A 21,888-nucleotide genomic window follows, 5' to 3' on the forward strand; every position below is an offset into this window, starting at 1 on the left:
ATTGCTATAAAAGCCTTGGACTCAATCTCATTGAGAAGTGTGAATCACAGTGAGTCTGGAATTGAAGAATTAGATATTTATTGATTTTTAATGATGCTTGGCTGGCTTTCTTGTACTCGTACCTTTAGTCCACTTCCTTTTTTTGGAGGACTGGTATAATAAAGCATGCACTTTAATGTCAAGATGCAATACTCAATGTAGTAATTTAACTCTATTAGGTATTATAGAATGCGTATGGCCATTTTTAAAAGCACACATTGTGTTTTTAAGTTTTTAGAATGATATATTTATTGATTTTTGCTGTTTGCTCTATATTTATACAGTGTTTGTGGCTGCTTGTGATAACTGTTATTCAACAGTTCCTAAAATGTATCGCTAAGTAGAGTATTTCTAAGTGGTCAGGGTAATCATTTAACCTCTGCTAAAGATTTCGTGTTCAGTCAGAACAGCTACAGTCAAAAAAAAATCCACCTGCAGCCAACTCCTGCAGTAACCTGAGACCTCCCCTTCACTCCATATGTATAAATGGAAGCGGAGAGAGCAGCAGCAGCAAGACCCCAACAGAGAGCAATGCAGTCGTGATATTTATTAGGTCTTCCACAGCATGAAAGAAGGAGCTGGGGTGGAAGTGGGCTGCAAAGCAGTTTGCACAGCAGCCAGCAGCTGTGGGAAGGTTAAAGCAGCTTAAACAGCATGCCCAATATGAGAGTTGTCGTTTGGATATGTAGAAGGCCATCAGCGGAGCCATCTGTTGATGTGGGCTAGCAGTAAGATCACTAACGCTTTGAATTTGATATGTTTAAAGCAGGTAAGAAACAAGTGGGGTGATGCATTAGAGAACTGACAGAGCACCAGGGATGATACCATGGTTTTGTTGATGTTATTGGGGTTCATGTTCCATAATCCAACTAGAAAGGTGCTCTGAGAGTTCTGACCTCTGTCAACACCGATAGTCTACTCTTCAGTGATGTGAAAACTACATAAATATCTGGATATTTTTCCCGATCAGTTCAGATCTGCACCAAAATTTCATGGGATTATCCTTTGGCCACGCTTCACTTGGCTCTGTATTCCTGCTGGAAGACAGAGAAACAAATGACAAAAAAAAAAAAAAAAACTTTTACAGAGCTTCTGCCTTCTCGGTAAACTTAATTATTTTTTCATTCAAAATTTATGGTCTGTGGTCTACAACTTCTTCACAAATTAAAGTTCAGAGTCTGTACTTTAATCTCCTTGTCAATGTTGTCTTTTGCCACCCTCGCCTGTGAAAGCTGTGGCCGCATAGTGCCAGTTCTCATACCGCAGAAAATCTTTTCATTACTGAAGATCGGGTAACAAAGAAAATAAATAAATAAGCGCTAAAATATATATTATATATTCATTTGTGTGCATGCGTGTGCTTTATGGATGTTTTACTTAAATGTGCACAGCTGAGCGGCCCCACTGTGAGCCAGGTAAACAAATGTTTCATAACTGGTGATGAGGCGGTGCCACGCTGAAGATTTCTCTAACGAGGGCTTGTTTGCGTGGGTGGAACAAAAACACGTTTTTAGATCCAGACTAGTACATTACACGAGCCTCAGTGCCTCACTCACTGAAAAATATGTGTTTTCTGAATATGCCCATTACCACAGACCCTCGGGCTATCCTTGCCTGTAGTTCATCATAACAGATTTAACAGATTTAATCTGAGCTATTCTTTCCTTTGACTGACTGCTGGCAACTTGCTATTTTATCCCGCAGTTCGCATCCACATTCTCTTGATTTTAATCTCTTTTTTTTCACGCTTCTCCTGTTTGTAGACGTCTGCTGCATTTTAAACATCACCTCAAAAGCAAAATTTCCTACATCTCAGTAGAAAATAGTTAAAGTGGAACGCATAGTCTGACATCAGTTGTCTCTGTGCAGGTGCCCTATGTCAAGGTCGCTCCAGAGGACATTTTGAAGGTTCATTTCCCCCGCTTCACCACTTTGGACCTGAGACCAACAAACACCGACATCAGCCTGGCCGTGGCCGGCCTTCTCACCTTCTTCAACAGCACCACCGCCTGCCTCATCTGTGCCCAGGCCGACTGTGAGTACAGCATTCGCACACTCGTGACCAATGTTCCCTCTAATTTTTCATGTGTCTGAGCGAACACACAAACTCCCTGAGCGATCCCTTGGACCACTGTGAGCGACATCAGACGTGTGCACTGTGGTCTCGCCAGCATCGAATCCATCCAAGTTACATGGTTTATTAAAATAATCAAATTACAGCATTTACATTTATGTTAGACTACTTTTAATTAACTGCTTTAGCCCACTTACAATGAAAATGTAAAAAAAATCTTGTTCATGACCTGTGTAGCATGTTAACACTATTTGAAGTAAAAATAACTTGAACTCCAATTTTGAAAACACTACTTTCTATTTTTTTTCTCTTTTTTTTTTTTTTTTATAAAGCTCTGATATGTATTATGAGTCTGTGGTCTGGGAGAGAGTCCTGTAACTCTCTGTCTGCAAAATACAGTATATAATGACCAATGTTGGGCAATTAATTATATAGTTACTTCTTCAAAAAAGTTACTGAGTTTTGCAAACAACAAAGTTTTTTGCAGCTGTTTACCTAAAAATGCAGCCAAGGCATTTTGTGCCACTCCAAAAAATAATTTCTGTCCACTATGAGATAAAGGAGAACAGCAGCCTGATACCTGCAGGCCTGACAACAGGAGATGTATCACTCCTGTAACACCTGTAACATTCAAGAGTCGCCTCATTGTTCTGACACACACAACAAAACTATTGACTACACTACACGCTAACTACACAAGATTTGCGCTAAACGTCGCAAATCTCTCACAACTCAAAACCGCAGTCACTCCTAGAACTTCCTCCCATTTCTTAACAACTAAATGCCATGTTTTGATTGATCAACATGGTACATTTTTCGACCAATGGGAAAGGGTGGGGGGTGTTTTGGTTTCATCTTTGCTCACAGGTGGAGAGTGCTTTCGAGCGTTTTCCTTATAAAACGCAGTTTTTACCGTGTCTTCCCGCAGTAAATATAAACAATGATAGTACTCAGGACGAAAAACAAACACTGCATATATTTTGTATCACAACTCTGGTTTTACGTGGCCGATCAACACAATTTAAAAACTGTTATAAAGTCCACACTTTTTCCGTTAATTGTTCCGTCTGTCCTGCTCACATCTCCAATGGTTGTACACGTTGTCACTGACGTGGCTTCACTCCACATCAGCCACGCCGCTTTGCTAGCTAAAACACCGGTGTCGGCACATAAGGACGCTGTTATAGCCTGTCAACGACGTTGATTAGCTGCGTATATCCGAATGCGACTCGTGTGATTGGCTAGACTATGGGATAAGGTGGCATCGTTGTAATCCCATACGGGAGCAGCCAGTCACTTACTGACTAACACTGCAAAACAGAATTGTTAACATATTTACTTTAATTTCAATTCAGGTTAGAATTTTTTTTGTGCGCAACGCAGATTTTTTCTGTGCAGAGACTGTGCCAGCAGTGCACAATTGCGCACGCGCGCAGTTTAGAGGGAACATTGCTCGTGACAAAATATACAATCGCACATACCTGTGGAGAAGACTCGCAAACTGTCTCCCCTACATCTACCATCAAAGTGCAAACATTTTTGTTTAACGTCTGCCACCCTTTAACACGTGTTAGCGCGCACAGGCATCTCGCACACGCGCCGACTGTGTTCTGGCAACAGATGCAGCTTTTATCAACATCTCACCCTGCGACACGTTTCCTTCTAAAGCAGCTGCTGCACTCCACAGCTACAACTCCCTCACAGCGGCACGCCCGACGCCTGCGTCCCAAAAATAAATTGCGTTTATTTCGTCTCCCTTTTCAAGATCATTGTCATTTATTAAATTAACTAAATAATGATTTAGCGCATTATGTTGTATCTGATCTATAAACTGTCTTCAGTCTTCAGGCTCGCTGCGTTTTCTGTAAGACTGTGTGTGCACTCTTAAAACACTTTGCGCAAAACAAAACATCTCGTTGAGAGAAACAAAAGGAAAGTGAGGGCAGAGGTTGCAGCTCTAACAACCAGTGATCTGACCGCCCCCTTTGTCAGTGAGACGTGTTAGGTTCTGAAGATACTTAACTGAATGACCTTAAAAACGATTGAAAATCTCTTTGAGAGAAGTTATTTTTGTAAATAGAGAGGAAGATTAAATCATGGCTTGTTCCCACCCTCTTCTAGTTCAGCATGCAGTAATTACAACTCCCAAGACAAAGGCACTGTGACCCCCTGAGTGGCACCAGCTAACCTTTTTTCTAATCAGCACAAGCCTTTGAAGACAGGAAATAGGCTGCAGATATCAACCATGTGTCAGACAGAGTAGAGATGGCAATGAGCCACAGTGAGCTGCCTACCCCGCCTATCTCAATTCTCAGTTCTGCTGGCTATCAACTTCTCTCTTTGGTTGTCTTTGGCTCTATACTTTGGAGTCTCCTTTCATTCATAACCTCTAAGGTGAGTTTTTTCCCTCTTAGATGTGTGCTAGGCGTGTTACATCAAAACATGCTAGTTTTGTTTGGGGGGGGGCTTTCACTTTTTTATGCAAATTCGGGGACAATAAATGAATGTTTTTTTTGTTATTTTAAACAGTCAAACATTTTTCAAGATGAAAAATGGTATAAATTAATTAAACTTACTAAAAGACAATCCCGTGTTTCTATCTGCGGTTTACCCGCACCTACTTTGCCCATATAAATAAATATTATGGGGTGAAATATGTAGTTTTCCCACATATTTCCTGTATCTGTGAGTAATTTTTCCAGTTCTGGGATCAAATCCTGTTTCTGTGACATTTATTCCACAGAGAGTCGTATTAATGCCGCTCTGGTGCGAACCATGATAACAAGTGAACCTTTTAGGCACTCTATCCCTCTAATATTGGTGGCCACCAATATTAGTTTATTTTAGTTTATTTAAATTTAAATTAGTTATGCAATTTAAATTAGTTCATTTTCCCCAAACCCGGGTTTGGTGAAAATAAACTAATTTTAACATTGCGCTTCTTATTCCCTTTGGCCGTATGAGTGGGTGCGGGGTTTGGTGGGGAGGTTCTTATTCTGTGTCAGTGAGCTAAGAGATGACTGCAAAGGAAATTAAATGAGAAGAAGGAGAATGAGGGGAGATGAGAGGTAGATAGAAGAGACCAAGGGGAGTCTGAAATGAGAGAGGAGGAGGAGAGCGGAGTGCTTCTTGGATGATATGAAAGAGTGTGGAGCGGGCAAGCGAGGAGGTAACCACACTGGAATTATACATTAGCAACAGGCAGGAGACGGTCCAGGACATGACTCGGCTGTATTGATTGCACTCTCTCATGTGACCCTCATTCATTCAACAGAAAATGCAGGAAATGGCACTATGCCTGGATTTGTGTGTGTGTTGGTCGAGGATTGTGTTCAGCAGCACCATCAGCTGAAACTCATTCGAGTTTGGCTCCTACTGCACCAGCTCCACCCTTCTTTGTCAGCTTACACAGTCATTTGGTCGGTTGGCAGCCTGCTGTCAGTTACTCGTTCACATGTGCCAGCCTCATTAATCACCCAAGCCAGTGACAGCCTAATAGAGCGTGGCCAAGCCATGAATATTTTCCAGTAATGGCTGAGGAGGCAGCAGTGGAGGTGAAGCTGTGCCCAAAGGCATGGTGCACACCAGCACGAACATTAATCTAGCTAGCCCTCGCTAACAGTGGCAGTGGTGCTGTGAGACTGTAATACGCAAAGTGTTGTTGAGTCTTTAGACCTGCCAGGAGGCCCCACAGGTTGTTCATTTCTTGTAGTTTTGGCTTTAACAGGAAGAAATAACACATGAAAACTGCATGCACAGAATTCGCTGGTGTGCTGCACTGCTCTTTTATTTGTGCAGTGATTGGTTCAGCTGTCAGTAAGCAGAAAATGGAACATCAAATAAACTCAACGTATCTGTAGCTGCAGTGCAGGTACAGGAATTTTAGGTTCAGTCGTATAGTTGTCCACTAATGCTTGCAAAAGCCTATTTTCCTTCTTTGATAGGCTTAGCTGGAGAGCAAAGTTAGGCCTTAGGCTTATTATTCTTTCTCTGCTAATAATTGTATGCCGATGCCATCTTATGAATTGCAGTTTTCCATTTCTTTCAGGTTCCAGGGATGACTACTATCTCTCTCCATGTTTCACACGCAATGGCATTACTACTGTAATCAGCGTTAGTCCGGGTGGAAGAGATATCTAAATGACCTGTCAACAGGAATGTGTATGAAGGTGTAAGAATGATGGGAACGCAGTAATGCAGAGGAGGGTCTCGGGGAGGAAAGGCTCTCTGATGACTTTGATCATAGTAATTATGTCGTGGCTACTTATGTTTCTGATGCAAAAGGCAGCAATGTCAGTAGACAGCGTAAAGGTGGTGGTGCAAGTTGTCATGGTTTCTTTTGTTGCCCTTTGTAATTGAAAAATCTTCTCATTGAATAGATGAAGGCAGTAGGATTTAAAGTGTCTTGGTGCTTTATGAAATAATTTTGACTCAGAATAATGAGTTTTTAGATTTGTGGAGAGTGAGTTTGTATCCACAGGTGTAATTGTGCAGAATTTATCTTTACTAAAGAAAAGTGCAAAGTTGGTCTGTCTGTCTGTCTAATTAAAAAATGGTAAAATGCTTTTATGCAGATTTCTCACTCGGGGCTCTGTGATTGGTCTGTTTAAAGCAGTGGATGACAGAAGCTGTCTCACACGCCCACTTATCAACAAATCAGTGTTATTTTTTTAACTGATTTTTATTTTTTTCATTTTTGCTTGAGGCTTTACGTTATTTTTAGTCATCAAAATCTGTGCTAATGAACTGCAGCTTTGGGAGTTTTTAGACATTTTAAATTAGGAGAGGAGATGTTTGTTAAAAACAAACAAAAAAACCAAAAAACATTATGAATAGCTAAATCAAGCGATTAGGACTGTATGCTACGTAGTTCAGCTTCTGTACAATTACCCAACTGAGTCCATGCATGAATATCACAGGTAACTGTCCAGAGAGCTCAGAGGGAGTAAGCTGGAATCCTGTTTTTCCTCCTGCACGCTCTACCTGGACACAGATTATCCAAAACCAAGATCTGTAAGGTTTTTGCCTAATACACCACCACAGTGGATTTTACATCAAATCAAGATGTGGCTGACAGGCAGACTTTCAGTGTTAATTCAAGAGGTTTAACAAAAGTACTGCATTAACTATTCATGACTTACAGCTATTTTTACACAAAGTCCTCATTTTCACAAGTTGAAAAGTAAATTGACTTCTGAAAGACAATTTTATTACAAACTAACCTCAAAAAGCATCTGGAATTGATTCAAAATGTTAAATTTTCAGGTTGGTCGTTGATCACTGGATCTGTCAATATGACATTTAAAAAAGATGTTAGTGCAAGAAAATCAAGCAGTTATTGGGTTGAAAAAATATATTTGAAAATAAACTTAACAGAGAAAACATTAAGATCGGCCAAATTAATAATCATATACATTTTTAACAAGAATTAATTCACTGACCAGCTCAGCAACACCAAAAGGTCTGAAAGACCACAGAAAACAGCTGAAGTGAATGATGACAGAATTATTTCCATGATTAAGGGACAATCTTTTATAACATCCACCCAAGCGGGTAGGCATTTCATTATTAAGGTCTACAGGAGAGAATCAGTTCAAATCATATCACATCATCTGTCAAACATGTTGTAGATAATATTATGGCGTGGGCATGCGGCAAAACCAGAAAGAACTTTGCAGTGAAAATTGATAATGATCCAGAGCAGGCCACAAAAGAAACCCAAGAGTTTCTCAAGGCAACAAAATTGGATATTCTTCAATCACCGAGTCAGTCACCTGATCTCAGCCTATTAGAGCATGCATCAGTAACTGAACGTGGCTATAGTAAAGCCTGGCAAAGCATCTCAAGGAAGGACGTGTTGCATTTTGTGATGTCCATGGGTTCTAGACTCAAGGAAGCCACTGAAAAAAAAACTGTCCATATATTAAAACTAATTTTAGTTTTTCTTACATTTTTTAAATGTTGGACTATGTATAAAGACAAAAATGGCGAAAAGTTGTTGCAGCAATTTTTATTGAACTTGAACTGAAGTCTTTAATGACATCTTGATTGTGGTGCATACAGAGGCAAAAAAAACATAATCAGAAGTCACCCAAAATATTGATCCACAGGAAACCACTTAAATGGAGAGTCATCTACATTCCTCACTCCAAGGATACTGTGTGGCAGTATCTCTTTGCAAACAGGATGAAGGTCTCTGGCACAACTTCACCTGCTTCCAGGGTGCATGGAGAAGAACAAGGGTCTAAAGAGGTCGAAGCTCCAGCAACACATTATCAGGGTCACAGGCCAAAACCCACTGGTCAATAATAAAGCTGCTCTTCATACAAGTGTTACTGGAGCTTTGACCTCCTTAGTATCTATTAGCTAATCAGAAGCTAGAGTCCACAGATGCTACAGTCACTAAATAAGACTTTAAATCACTGATTAGCTCATTAATCCATTCATCTGTCTTCAACATTTTCATGGATTTCTTTCTTTTCTTTTCTTTTACAAAGAAATACAAATATTTTTCATGATTTTTTTCTATCAATGAAACACTGTCACACAGTAATATAACATTCATACTGAGAAACCAACAAATTAACCTTTCTGCAGAACTGCATGTCCCCCATTTCATATTAGCAATCTCTTTCAATGCAGTTTGCAGAGAGAACAGTGGATTAACGTCTGTACAAATGGCTCTGCTTTCCTGGTTATTTGTTTTAATGAAAAAGAGAATATGCTCCGACCCGCTGTATGCAGTGTTTTAACACATTACCTTGTCCGCGACACCTTAAATTGATGGTCCCAGTGATGGCAAAGTCATAAAACTAGGTCTTACTTATTACTCAAGGCTAAATGAGTCACCATAATGTACAGCTGTCATAAAGGTTTTTGAGTCTATGTTAAAAAGCTTTATCTGAGACATTGAAATTTTCATTACGTATTATTCTGTTATATTTTATTGTTTTATATTGTATGGGAGTTAAAGAGAGAGAGTGCTCTTGCAGTCATCCTGTGCCAACAATATCTGGAAGGTAAATGAGTGATTGCTATAGCTGAATGTCAGCCCTCACCTTTATCTGTGTCTGAGTGAGAGTCACGGCCACGTGTCCTCCATGCCAATGAGGAAGTTTGGTCTCACTAACACACAACACACAAACAGAAGTGTGCTCTTGTAAACTTTCAGGATGTAATGCCTTCTCTTGATTCAAACCCTGCTTATCTGAGCCAAGGACAAGTCTTCTCTTTATCCGGATGTTAGAATTCTTAAACAGTAGCTTTAAGACCTGGTTTGATGGGCTTGGTTGTGTGTGCTGTGTCTGGCCTGTAAATACACTTTTTTTCACTGAGACATTCATAGTGGCAGTTCTACCTTGGCGCTTTGAGAACCAGCCTTTTTTTTTGACAGGTTTGAGAGCTGAGGGTTCATTATGTAGGAGTAATTGGGGTTATTTCATAGGTTAAAAAAAAACTGTGGGCTGCATCTGCAAATCATCTGTTAATGTCTCGCAGTTTCCACTCCTTTAATAATAGTAGTCAAAAATAATAATAATAATAATTATTATTATATCCTTTATTTCTATGCCATCTTTCTAAACCAGAGTAACAAGCTGCTGAGAAGAGAAGAAATGATGCCAATAGACAAAGCATTAAGAATACATTGTAAAATGTTTGTACATGTAGTTTTAAATGGGAAGAGAGAGTTTGTTCCAAAACAGTGAAAGCACATCCCTCTTTCTTCTAAGCCAAGACTGTGGAACAGCAACTGATCCGAGTGATCTGTGAGTGGAATAAGATGTCAAGAGTTCTGAGATATAAAGTGGAGCCATGCAGTGTAGTGATTTAAGAGTTGTCAATAACACCTTAAATTGGGTTGTTTAGTGAATGTGTCCTCTGTGCAGACTGCCGATCAGTAGCCTTGCTAATGTAGGCTACTGAATCATCATTTAGGTGTGCAATAAATTGAAATAATCTAATCATGTGGAATAAAGTGTTCTGTTATGTCATTGAGGAGTATGCATCTGACCATGGCTGTGTTTCTAAACTGTCCAGTCTGTGATTTCCCAAACTAAACGATGAAACTAGCAGCCATCGGTATAAACGGGATGGGAGAAGGAGCAGCTGATGTAAACTAATGAGAATAGGTCAAAGGACTGCATAGATCAGGCCTAGCATTATGACCACTGACAGGTGAAGTGAATAACAGTCATTATCTCTTCATCATGGCACCTGTTAGTGGGTGGGATACATCAGGAAGCAAGTTAACGTTTCATCCTCGAAGTTGATGTGTTAGAAGCAGGAAAAAAGGATGAGTTTGACAAGTGCTAGATCTCCAAAACTGCAGCTGTTGTGGGGTGTTTCTGGTCTCTAATGGTCAGTATCTATCAAAAGTGGTCCAAGGTATGAAGAGTGGTGAACTAGTGACAGGTTCATGGACGGCCAAGGCCCATTAACGTATGTGTGGGGTGACCGTGTGGTTCGATTCAACATATGAGCTAATGTAGCCCAAATTGACAAAAAGGCTAATCTGGGTTCTAATGAAAAGGTGTCGGACTACACAGTGCATCAAAGTTTGGGGCTGCATAGCCGCAGAAAAGTCAGAGTGCCCGTGTTGACCCCTGTCCACTGTCAAACATGCTAACAATAGTCACGTGAGCATCAGGACTAAACCACAGAGCGATGGAAGAAGCTCGTCTTGCCTGGTGAATCACGTTTTTACACACTGGTTTACCTTGGGAACACCTGTCACAGGGATGTGCTATGAAAAGAAGGCAAGTAGACTTAACTCTAGCAAGCAAGCTAAAGAATCTGTTGCTAACATCTTGGTGCCAGATGTGACAGTATTTAAGGTGCAGTGATTATTTCATGTTGTTCCAGTGTCAGATTTCTTGGATGAGCAAGTATATTTTAGTGGAAATGCATAAAATAGTTTCTAGATTGGACACCAACCTTTAGCAAACCTGTGGTTGCAAGAAAAACTTTAAACTCAAGACTGTTAAGTCTTTGAGATTTGATTGCAGGTAATTGGACAACATTTTGGAAAAGTTACAATGTCTGTTAGTTTCAGAATAAAAGGCATTTTGTGGTTGAACATTTGAACACTCTTAATACGAGGAAGCAGCAATAGGAAAGATTCTTCCATTAGAATGTTGAGGTGAATTTGAGGCCATTATAAGCAATAACGATGTATAAGCGCACATTTTATTTCCTCAAAGGAAAAAAGTCTGTGTAACTCACAACAGAAAGTAAATGAATTGTATGTCTATTGCTGACATGAGTCCCAGCTTAAAAGAAACTGTAGTAGGATTTATGAAGTGTATAACCAATTCTGTGGGTTCAAACTGTGTTGTGAGTAAGAGAAGATAAGTATAAAAAAAAACCCACACACCGAGTCTTCAGGAAGAGGAGAGGATAATTTACAGAATACACACACACATACACACACACACACACTTATAGTCTCACAGAACTTGTTTTTTCTGTATGGGGATCTATCCAAGTCTAACTACACAGGAGCAAAATTTTCATTCAGCTGCATGTTTTTCATTTGATTGAAACTGGTTCACCAGAACAAACACTGAGGGAACAACATGGTTGTGTAAAGCAGCCAAGTAAAAAGAAAAAGACTCTGATTCCCTTCAAATCTTCTTCAGCCAAAACACTAAGGAGAACAGTCTCCTGTGTGTCACTGTATTTGTGTTTAGCAAGCAACATCTAGTTCACTGTAGCGTCTAATGTCATGAACTCATCATGAAATCATACTGAAAGCCTGAGATACGTGAGAGGCTGCAGGAGGGAGACAAAGAGTGCACTTAAGCTAAACCTGCTTTCAAACTCATCAAAGATATTCTGCATGGTACCACGCAGGAAGCTGATCTGGCTTGCAGCAGCCGAGGGTGATGTCTTACGAGTGCACACATGCAGGTCACCAGGTGCAGGAACCCAAGCACGCTGGCTGATATAGTGCCATAAAAACAGGCGGCCGTCGAAAGCTCAGTGCATGATAACGATGCCTGGAACAGTTCTGCAGCTTGTGTTAATGTGCAGAATGTGCAGGAGAAGCTGGAGGAATGAGCTTGATAACCTAAAATTGCAGCACCAAAGCTGCCTAAATGTGACAGGAACTGCTTGGCTGTTGCCTTGGAAATAAATCATATTAAATATCTGCTAAAGGTCTGGATTGCGAATTTACTATTACTCTATACTTAACACTGCAGGTGGAGGCTATGTTAATGCAAGTCATTTCCTACAAAGTCATATGCTTCCTTTCAAACTCTTCTCATGACATGTTACATAAATATGATGAGATCTACCAAGATATGAATGGAGCACCAGTGTAACTTTAATGTCAGTGTCTTTGGTTTTCTTGGGTTGTCTTGGGTGCACAGACTGTGGTTGCCCATAGCAGGTGCAGCAGAGCAACATAGAAAGGCCTTGGTGAAATCAGGTATAATCAGAGAGTGTGTCATTAATAAATGTTTTCTTAGCCAGTAATGTGGCTGATGTCACTGCAATGAAACAGCTGTGCCAGTCAAAGGAAAATGTAATGATAACAGCCCAACAAACTAGAGATGGCACGATATCACTTTTTTATGTCAGATACCGATATCATAAATCTTCATACTCATAAATCTTCATACTCAAGTTTAAATAAACTAAACTAAACTAAAGCTATTCTGTTATACCTGTATGCAAAAAATACACTGCACCCAAAATATTTCATGGTTCAGCAAAACTGATCAATCTAATAAACTTAAACCTACACCATCCTCCCTATTCTGGTATTTTAAAGAGTACTTAGCAGAAATATTAAACAACCTAACTAATAGGGTTGCAAACTCCCAGCAAAAAAAAAAAAAAATAGGGAACCACCCCCTGCCCTCCGCCTCATAATGCTTAATTGACGTAATCAACTTTAATTTAATGCATGTGTTTAAAAAAAAGTGCACAGAAATTAGTTATTTTTCTACAATAATTAAATAGATTCAACATCTTTCCTCAACAGAATTGCAGACTGCACAGATGGTATTTTCCCAAAGGAAGAAGTACTATGGCTTACTAAGTTATCAATTTGACTTAATAGTTCCTATATACAATAATGGACTTATATACATTTTACATCAGATGAAAAGATTCAGATAATTATTTATTAAAAGATAGACATGACAATTAGAAAGAAAAGTATGTCTTTGTGCCCCCCTTTTCCTCCCACAGGTCTTGCACGCCACAGCCACTCTATCACGTGACCCCTACTCCTCCAACGTGCTACGGTTATGAGCTGAGTTACACCATGTCGCAAGTTGTGAGGTGCTTTTGTGATATTTAATGGATCGGATTACATTTTTTATTTCTTTCCGATATCCAATCCAGTAATTTAGGCCAGTATCGGACTGATACCCATACGTAATATCAGATCGGTCCATCTTTACAACAAACCTTACAGTCTGCATTCAGAGTCAAACGGTGTGTGTGTGTTTTAACGACTGAAAATGTGACAATCAAAAATGATAAAGCCATTAATCTACCAGCATTGCTCCAATACTATTTCAGTTGGAAGTTTACTATATAAGACACACTGTGACATTATCACAACAGGTTGCCTTTGCAGGAGTTTTTTTTTTTAAGTGTGATTTTTATAGCAGCCCGGCATCATTTTCAGGTGATTTAATGAAGGTCTATGCTGGGATGGCTGTGTGTAATGCTGCTGAAATCTGGTGTGGCGCTAGTCAAAATTTAGATGCAGTAGATTTATGCAGGTCCTGCTGGCGTGACATTGCTGCAGAGATTCAATAAACTGAAGGATAAGCTTGCTTTGCTGTACAAAGCATCTGTGGAGTTTTAGAATCACTCATATTAATATAGATGTGGACAGATTTATTGACAATGACACTTCAACTGCAGTACACATTAATTTTTAATGTCGAATTAAAGGGATACACTGGCAGGGGAATGATTCGTTAAAATATCTTCTTTGTATTTCGGGCACAGTTTTGTTGCTCGTCCAAGTTTTCATCTTATCTTTGTTCATCAACCTCTGAAGTACCAGCGGTGTGGCATTGCTCAAAAAAGCAGATATGATTTTACACATGGTTCATCAACATTTCTACAACTCACTTTGCTTTGCTGCTTCATCCACCTGTGAATATTCCACCTGTTTGTGTCTCTCTTCACACCTGTGCACTCTGTGCCTGCTACCAAAATACCTCACAGATGCTTTAAGTAAACATCAGTGTCACGAAAACACCAAACTGTGCCACCACAAAACAAGCCCTTCAGATTTACTGAGGCTGTATTTATCCTCATCTTACTGAACTCCAAGTTTCCCAAGACAACTATATGGAAAATTAGCCCATATCCTCTCTGGGTGTGCTAATATATGGATGCAAAGTGACTCGTAAAATGCTGCCGGGAGTGTTATGATTAAGTCGGCTATGCTTTAATTAAGGCAAATCCCACTCAACCAACTGGAGTCAAATGGTCTATTACCAGGGGATAGAGTATGAGAGAAGTTCATTGCTTTCAGTTTGATAGCTACCTGATAGCCGCCGTTAAAGATGATCGGTGTACTTGATCTGAACGAAAATAATACTCGTTTGAGTAAAGTCATGAGAAGAATTAAGTACAAACTTCCAGGAATTAAGGAGGTAAGTAGCAGCCGTGGGCTGCCATTCAAATGCAATTGATTAATTGATCATCAGCCAGAGTGAGCACCTCTATAAAAGCTGAAGTTGCCAGACCATGAAATGCTCAGAAAAACTGCAAAAAATCCAAGTTCTACATCTCAGACTCTGCACGCCTCGAATGGCATATTAAATATTAAAATTCACATTGTACAATTAGAAAAAGAACAAGTATGACTTGTTTAGAAGACAGGGCATTTTCTGTCTCAAATGTTACAAAGAAAAGTTGCTTCTGGTCAAATTCCAAGACTTCTAGAATAATGTTTATTTGACAGACGAGACCAATGGGGTCCTAATGCACATCGGCAACCAAGTGTCGAGCACAGTAGCAGAGGGGTGACGACTTGGAATTGTTTTGCAGCCACAGTACAAATCCCGTTCAGTCTTCCCGTTACTTTGATTCACTTAACCTAACATTAGCAATCAGGATAATCGCTTGCACGGAGCTGATTATCAGCTTGCTAAGTTAAACCTATGGTTTCCACAAGGTTTGCACATTCACGTGAAGAGGGTGGTGATGGCAGCATTTCTTCAATGGCAATTATGGATCAGTGTACACTGACATTAGAGCAGCATATTTTACAAAGGAACATGAAACTATAGCATTAGGGGAAAAAATGAATAGGTTAAAGACATAACACAGACTGAAAATAACATAGCTGCTTCAAACAAATCAGCGGTGCGTGTGTGAGAAGAAAAGGACTGTACAGTAATTTAGTATTAAAAGTTTTGTGCGAATGTGTGTGTTTCAAACACTTAAATCAGTGAAACTGGGAAAGAGCTGCTACATTAATACCAACTGTGTAAGTTAGGAGACTTATCAATAACATAACTCTATCATTAAGAAATATATATACATATATTGAAAATGAGTATTTAATTAATGTTAGACAGTTTAAGTTTTTGTTGTTACTTAGCAACCTTGGTTGTGTTTAATCCAATTAAGAATAAATATAAAAGCAGATTTCAATTGCAGCCTTAGTCTGCATATAGATTTGAAATAAAGTACAAACAGAGGTCCTAATGTAGGATAATATATTACTGCTTATTTCATAAGAATAACATTTTTACAACTGGAAAAATCAAAGTATAAAACAGCAAGATTTTAGATTGAAAGAGCTTCCTACTATCCATGCAAACACCCGGGAATGGTAATGCTTTTCTGGAGAACTGGGGGCTCAGTAGGTGGTGATTTCATACCTGATGATCCCTGATCTGGAACCTGATTAGGGATCTGCTCTTGAGCAGGTTATGTTACCAGCATAACTTACCACGATGAGAGTTTTGTTTTTGTAGTACAGAAAACCCAGGGCCAGTCTGACATTACCAGGATATGAGAAAATACTGCTTCATAGTACAGGTCTCGGGCAGCTTGCAGTCATGCATCATGCAACAGCTAAAGCTTGGCCCAAACTGGGTCATGAAGGAGAATTATTTTGAGCACAGCAGCAAATCTACAACAGAATGGGTGAAAGTGAAAAGAATCAAGGTGTTACAGTGACCCAGTCAAAGTCCTAACCTCAGCCCCACTGACATGCTGTGGCAGGCTTGCATAAAGACTAACCTCGTTTAAGGAAAAAATTCTCCACAACCATGAGCGAGACTGATAAAGTCACACAGAAAGTGTCTCCTTCAAATTATTGATGGTAAAGGTGGTTCTACAAACTACTGAATCAGGGAGTGTACTCAAGTTTTCACAGGACTCTGCAGTCCTGTGAAAACTTTTTTTTTCTCACGACTGTAAAAGGACACTGAATATTTAGGCTCATGCTGCATTGCAGGATCAAACTTTCTAAATGTTGTTGACTTTCCTTAACTTTTTGGCTATATATCCTAATTTTAAAAATGCATTTAAAGTACCATTTCCTTGGGAGATTCTTTCCTTCAATATGAGTAATTCTCTGTCTCTCATGTTTTTCTTTTCTTTCTTTCTTTCTTTTTTCCATGTGTGTCTTACCGGCAGGCTTATTAAACCTGGAGCAGCTCCTCAGGCAGTTCCTCATCTCCAAGGAGACTCTGTCTGTGCGCATGCTTGATGACAGCCAGGACCCGACCCCACTCCTAAAGGAGATTCGAGATGACAAGACTCCCACCATAATAGTCGATGCCAATGCCACAATGTCACATATCATTTTGGAGCGGGTTAGTATGGGACACGCGATAGCCGTGATCTGTATGCACTGATAACGCTCTCTTTATTCCGTGCCTGCGGTCTGGGATTAATACCACTCCACATTCATATAAATCTCAAAAAGTGAAAGCGAGGGAAGAACGCCGGTGGCAACAATTGTTCAAGGATAACTGTTCAACTTTCTCCAGTATTTGGAGAAAGTTGGGAAAGTTTTAAGTCGTTTAGTGTTGAATTGCAAGATGGATGATAAGAATTTGTGTTTAAGTGGGCACAGGTTTTCAAAGACAGAGTTATGCTCAAAATCTAAGCCTAAATTAAAAAGGAAATGAACGGAAGCGATATTGCCAAACAAGCATGTCCTTTCAAATTACTGCACATGAAGGAGTGCATAAAATCCAGTCGTATCCCAAAGACTGAGTGAGATTTCACCAAATGTTTTGCAGGTTAGTTTAAGAACAGACTCATAAGACAAAGGCCTTTTCTCCACTTTTGTACCTTTCATACATTTTATTTAAAGTGTTTTTTCTTTAAGACAGTGTATCATATGAAGTGAATTTATTATCTACTGGTTCCTCCTCTTTTACATAAACAGAGAAAAAACGACTGACAACATCAGTGAGTGCAGTTTCTGTCAGAAGCATATCAGTGTGACCTTTGCGTGGTTTCTTTGCTAATGGCACATACCAGTAATTAATGCTGTGGAACATTAATACGACCTTAGACACGTTTACTTTAATGTGCAGTGCTGTGAAAAAGTATTTTCCCCCTTTCTGATTTCTTTTCTTTCTTTTTTCTTTTTTGCATATTTGTCACAATTAGATGTTTCAGATGTTTTCAAATATTTTGCTTTTACATTTTGCAAAGATAACCTGAGTAAATGCAAAATCCTGTTTCTTAATGATGATTTCATTTATTAAGGCAGTCTGTCCAAACCTACATGTTCTTGTGTAAAATGATTTTGCTCCCTTCACCTAATATTTAGAATTAGGAATTTAGAACTGCAGTCGAGCATTTGTAATAAGTGGCGATGAGTCTTTGACATCACTGTGGAGGAATTTTGGCCGGCCTGTGTAAGGTCACGCTGAACCATCTCAATCTAATTTAAGTCTGGATTTTGACTAGGCCACTCCAAAATGTTATTTAATTTTGTTTTATTTTATTTTATTTTAGCCATTCAAGTGGCATTTAGCTTCACAAAACCCCTTCAGGCTTTCCTGGTGCAGAGCAGAATTCATGGTTCCATCAATTACAGCAATAATTGACCAACACATTACCTGCACCCTGTTTGAGTGTTGGTGTGATGTTCTTTTTATGACATGCTGTTAGTGTTAAGCCAGATGTAACAGGACCTTCCAAAAATGTTCAGCTTTTGTCTCATCAGTCCAGGATATCCACCAGATGGTGGATCCCCAAAACAAGCCTTTGTGTTCTTTTCAGTCAGCAGTTTTCCCCGTGGAGCTCTGCTACGGATGCTGTTTTCGCGCTTCTTATTGTTGAATCCCGAATTCTAATCTAATCTAATTGCATTTGGAGTCATTTTGGTAGACCAGGCCTCCCCTGAAAGTTTTCTCCATTTGTGGATAATGGATCTTGCTGGGGTTCTCTGGAGTCCCAGATCCATAGAAATGGCTTTGTTGCCCTGTTCCAGACTGACAGATGTCAGTGACATTGTTTTGTGAATTGCATGTGTTGATTTTTGAGAACTTTTAGCCTACTTCCTGTTCTCAGACAGCTTCTATTAAAATGATTTCTTGATTTAGGTAGGGTAGTGGTAACCAGGGCTTGGTCATGGCCAGTGAAAGTCAAATCAACTAAAAATGTGGTTAATCACCGTTAATTCATGTCTGGGGAGGGCAATCACTTTTTCAACCTGGGCCTGGTTGGTTTGGTTATTTTTATCCCTTAATAAAAAAAAAAATCCTAATTTAAAAACTGCATTTTGTATTTAATCTTGTAATTTTTGTCTAATTAGTTATATTTTGGCAAATATCGCAAAAGAAAGAAAAATCTGTTTTTACAGCAATGTAATACTTCTACTGATGCAGCTCCTGCTGTTTGGACATTTATGCTGTAAAAAGTAATAATGGGATCGGTGCAGGTTGGAGCTGAAGAAGCAAGGCTGTGTGGCAGCAGCATATGGTCTCTTAGTAATTAATACACACCTCATTATTTCTTGAAGACAATAGATGGATAGCTAGAGTGGAGGTGACAATGAGTGGGGGCAGAAGAGGGTTGGGAGAGGGATGGAGAAGAAGATGATTCTCTTGTTTTTTCATTATTTCAATTGTTCCCTCTTTTATATATATATATATATATATATATGTGTATATATATATATATATATATATATATATATATATATATATATATATATATATATAGATAGATATAGATAGATATATAGATATATATAGATATATACACACACACACATATGTGTCACAGTAGTTTTCAATCTAAGTAAAGTTTTCAGGTTGTCTTTCAGTGGTCATCTAGTCACCATAGCAACCATCGACCACAGAGCAGCAGGAGTCCACACTGGACTGTCTCTTTTTCTCTGTGTGTTCTCCATCTGTCTCTTCAGTTTGAATATGGAGTTGGTCTTTCTTCTCACCACTCTCTGTTCTCTCTGTGTTTTCTCTGCACCCAAATGCAGTGAAGAGGATTTCACTTTATTTCTTCACACCACCCTCGCCATGTGGTCTTGTTCATCCATCTCCCTGGCTCTCGCATAGCCCGTCTTCTTTCTGCGTCACGCTGTCTCTCTCTGCCTGTCAAAAGACAGTCCTGTGGCAGGGTGGTAGAAAGTTGGCAATCAAACCTCATATGAAGTGTGCGGTTGCCAAACATATCAAAGCTCTGCACTGGAATATTCACGAGTCTCAGATAATCATAAGAGCGCCAAGCTTGTCTAAAGGGACAGGAATGGCCTATGTCATGCAAGACATTGCACCTTATTAGTTTGTTTACATCTTACTTCAAACCATCTTCAGGCAAAGGTCTCACTCTCTGAGGTTTTAGCATTCAGACGGGTTTAGGTCAGCATTTTGTGTTTAATCTCATTTAGTCAGGCCTCCCAATTCTGTGCACAGCTGTTTATTACAAGACTTTGTCCAGTATATATGGTGCAGTGCAAACTGTGCACTCTGACCAAAAGCTGTGGTTGAACAACCACAAGATCAAAAGTAAAAGAAAAACCCAAAACAAAACACAAGAAGGCTTATTTCAAAAGTAGCAAAAGAGACCGAAGGGATTTTTCATCAGCCATTAGCTATGGCGGTGTTGTGCATCCTGAATAAGGTGTGGGTAGCAAACAAAGCGTTCTGGGTCATAATGTCATTTTCTGTTTGGTGCTATTAAAGGCAGAGGTCACCCACAGAAAAGAGGCAGTGGCTTGAAATATTCTGTTTTTTTATGTATTTTCTGCAAAGAGAGAACATTTCAGCCGCCTTGTACCATTAGCTACCCTTACCTGCCGTGTAACCCCAGGGCAGACCTTAACAAACAACCTCCCTGAAGCATGTAATTTACTGTGCATAGAGAAGCTCAGGGTACTTTTAGATTAATAGCGTGCTTAAGTTTGCAAAAGTACAAGCTGTACAAAAACATCTTGAGCAGTCAGTCTTGAGTTTAATAATAAAAAGGCTTTTTTTGCTGTAATAATTAGCACCTTTCATGTTTTTAGTATTTTATTATTTACTATAGTTTGAACACCTGATACTCACGCTCAGCACACACGGGTAAGATTTTGTTTGGCTCACAGGTAAATATCTGTTATTAAAGTCTTTCTGATGATGCACACTTAGAATAATTTCAGTGTGGAAACTATATGGATATTATTCTCATTTTCATTCAGATCAAACATCTGTTTCATCATAAGATAAAAGAGATAACTGATAACAAGTTTGATTTAATGTGACTTGTTCCTCTAAGAGAATCCAAACCACGAGAACATGATGCCCCCCCACAGCACAACAGAGACATCTGGTCTCCTCACTGTGGGACTTTTTAAAAACATTTTTTTTGTCAACCACTTGATATTTACAGGTTTATGGGTTTTAATTGGTTTTAATGATAATGTGCGTTGCGGCACTAAAATCTGTTCCTTCATGATTTTCTTTTATGATGGCTTTAATGAAATGAAACCATGAGAAGTTCACCCTGTCCTTCACAACTGCTCCTCACTCTGACTTGATTTAATCAAATTGTAAGACAGAGTGTCGGACGGCATACTAATGCTCCTCAGAAATTAACTGCTCTATTGAGAACCTTTGTCAGATAAGAATATGCCCGGTGTTATCGAGATGTGCATTTGATCTGTCGGCTCACACCAGAGTTCGAGTTACACTGCATCACTGACCTCTCTACCCTGTTTTATCACTATCCCCGCTTTTTGCTTTGTTTTCCCACCTCTTTGTGTTTCTTTGACCTCAAACTTAATATCATTTTGTTCAATAACCAATCCTCAAAAACGTGTTTTTCTGCTTTATGTGCCTTGCACTTTTCTTACATTCTCTTTAATCTTTCATCTGTCGCCCTTCCTGTCTTTTTTTTTCTCTGCAGGCATCAGAGCTGGGAATGCTGTCAGTCTACTACACTTACATCTTCACCTCTCTGGTAAGAAGACGGAAAATGGCGTGGGCGTAACATGTTGATTTCGAGCGCTGTATTAAAATAGTACTTTAATTGATGCTCCTGCCTTGAATGAGTGATTGAGTGGATAGAGCTGTGACAGAGAAATTGTAGAGCTTCATTTAATCAGGGCTTTACAGGCAGTTTTTTTTCTGCTCGTTTAATGTGACTGCAAATTGGAGACCGAGTACAGTTGCCTCACTCACTGGCCTCACTCACTGGGTGAAGTGCACTTCTGGACCAAACAAATAAATATTACTAATTATTATAAGTCATACTGCTGCAACTGCTGGTGTTGTTTGTACTGCCATTTTCTTGTAATTATAATTGTAGAAAGCCAGACGGGA

General features: G+C 39.4%; 1 protein-coding gene across 6 annotated transcripts in view; it reads left to right on the forward strand.

Annotated features, from left to right (window-relative positions):
- Nucleotides 1-21,888, forward strand: part of grik4 (glutamate receptor, ionotropic, kainate 4) — a 353,377-nt gene that overhangs the window by 245,478 nt on the left and 86,011 nt on the right. For all 6 annotated transcript variants that reach the window (XM_084949763.1, XM_084949764.1, XM_084949762.1 and 3 more), the window contains 3 exons: nucleotides 1,909-2,074; nucleotides 16,742-16,920; nucleotides 21,473-21,526. In XM_084949763.1, coding sequence (XP_084805889.1) covers nucleotides 1,909-2,074; nucleotides 16,742-16,920; nucleotides 21,473-21,526 — 399 coding nt within the window. The remainder of the gene's footprint in view (nucleotides 1-1,908; nucleotides 2,075-16,741; nucleotides 16,921-21,472; nucleotides 21,527-21,888) is intronic.

Source organism: Perissodus microlepis, chromosome 14 (genome assembly GCF_051167445.1).
Source record: "Perissodus microlepis isolate ML-2025 ecotype Zambia chromosome 14, ASM5116744v1, whole genome shotgun sequence".
NCBI lineage: Eukaryota > Metazoa > Chordata > Actinopteri > Cichliformes > Cichlidae > Perissodus > Perissodus microlepis.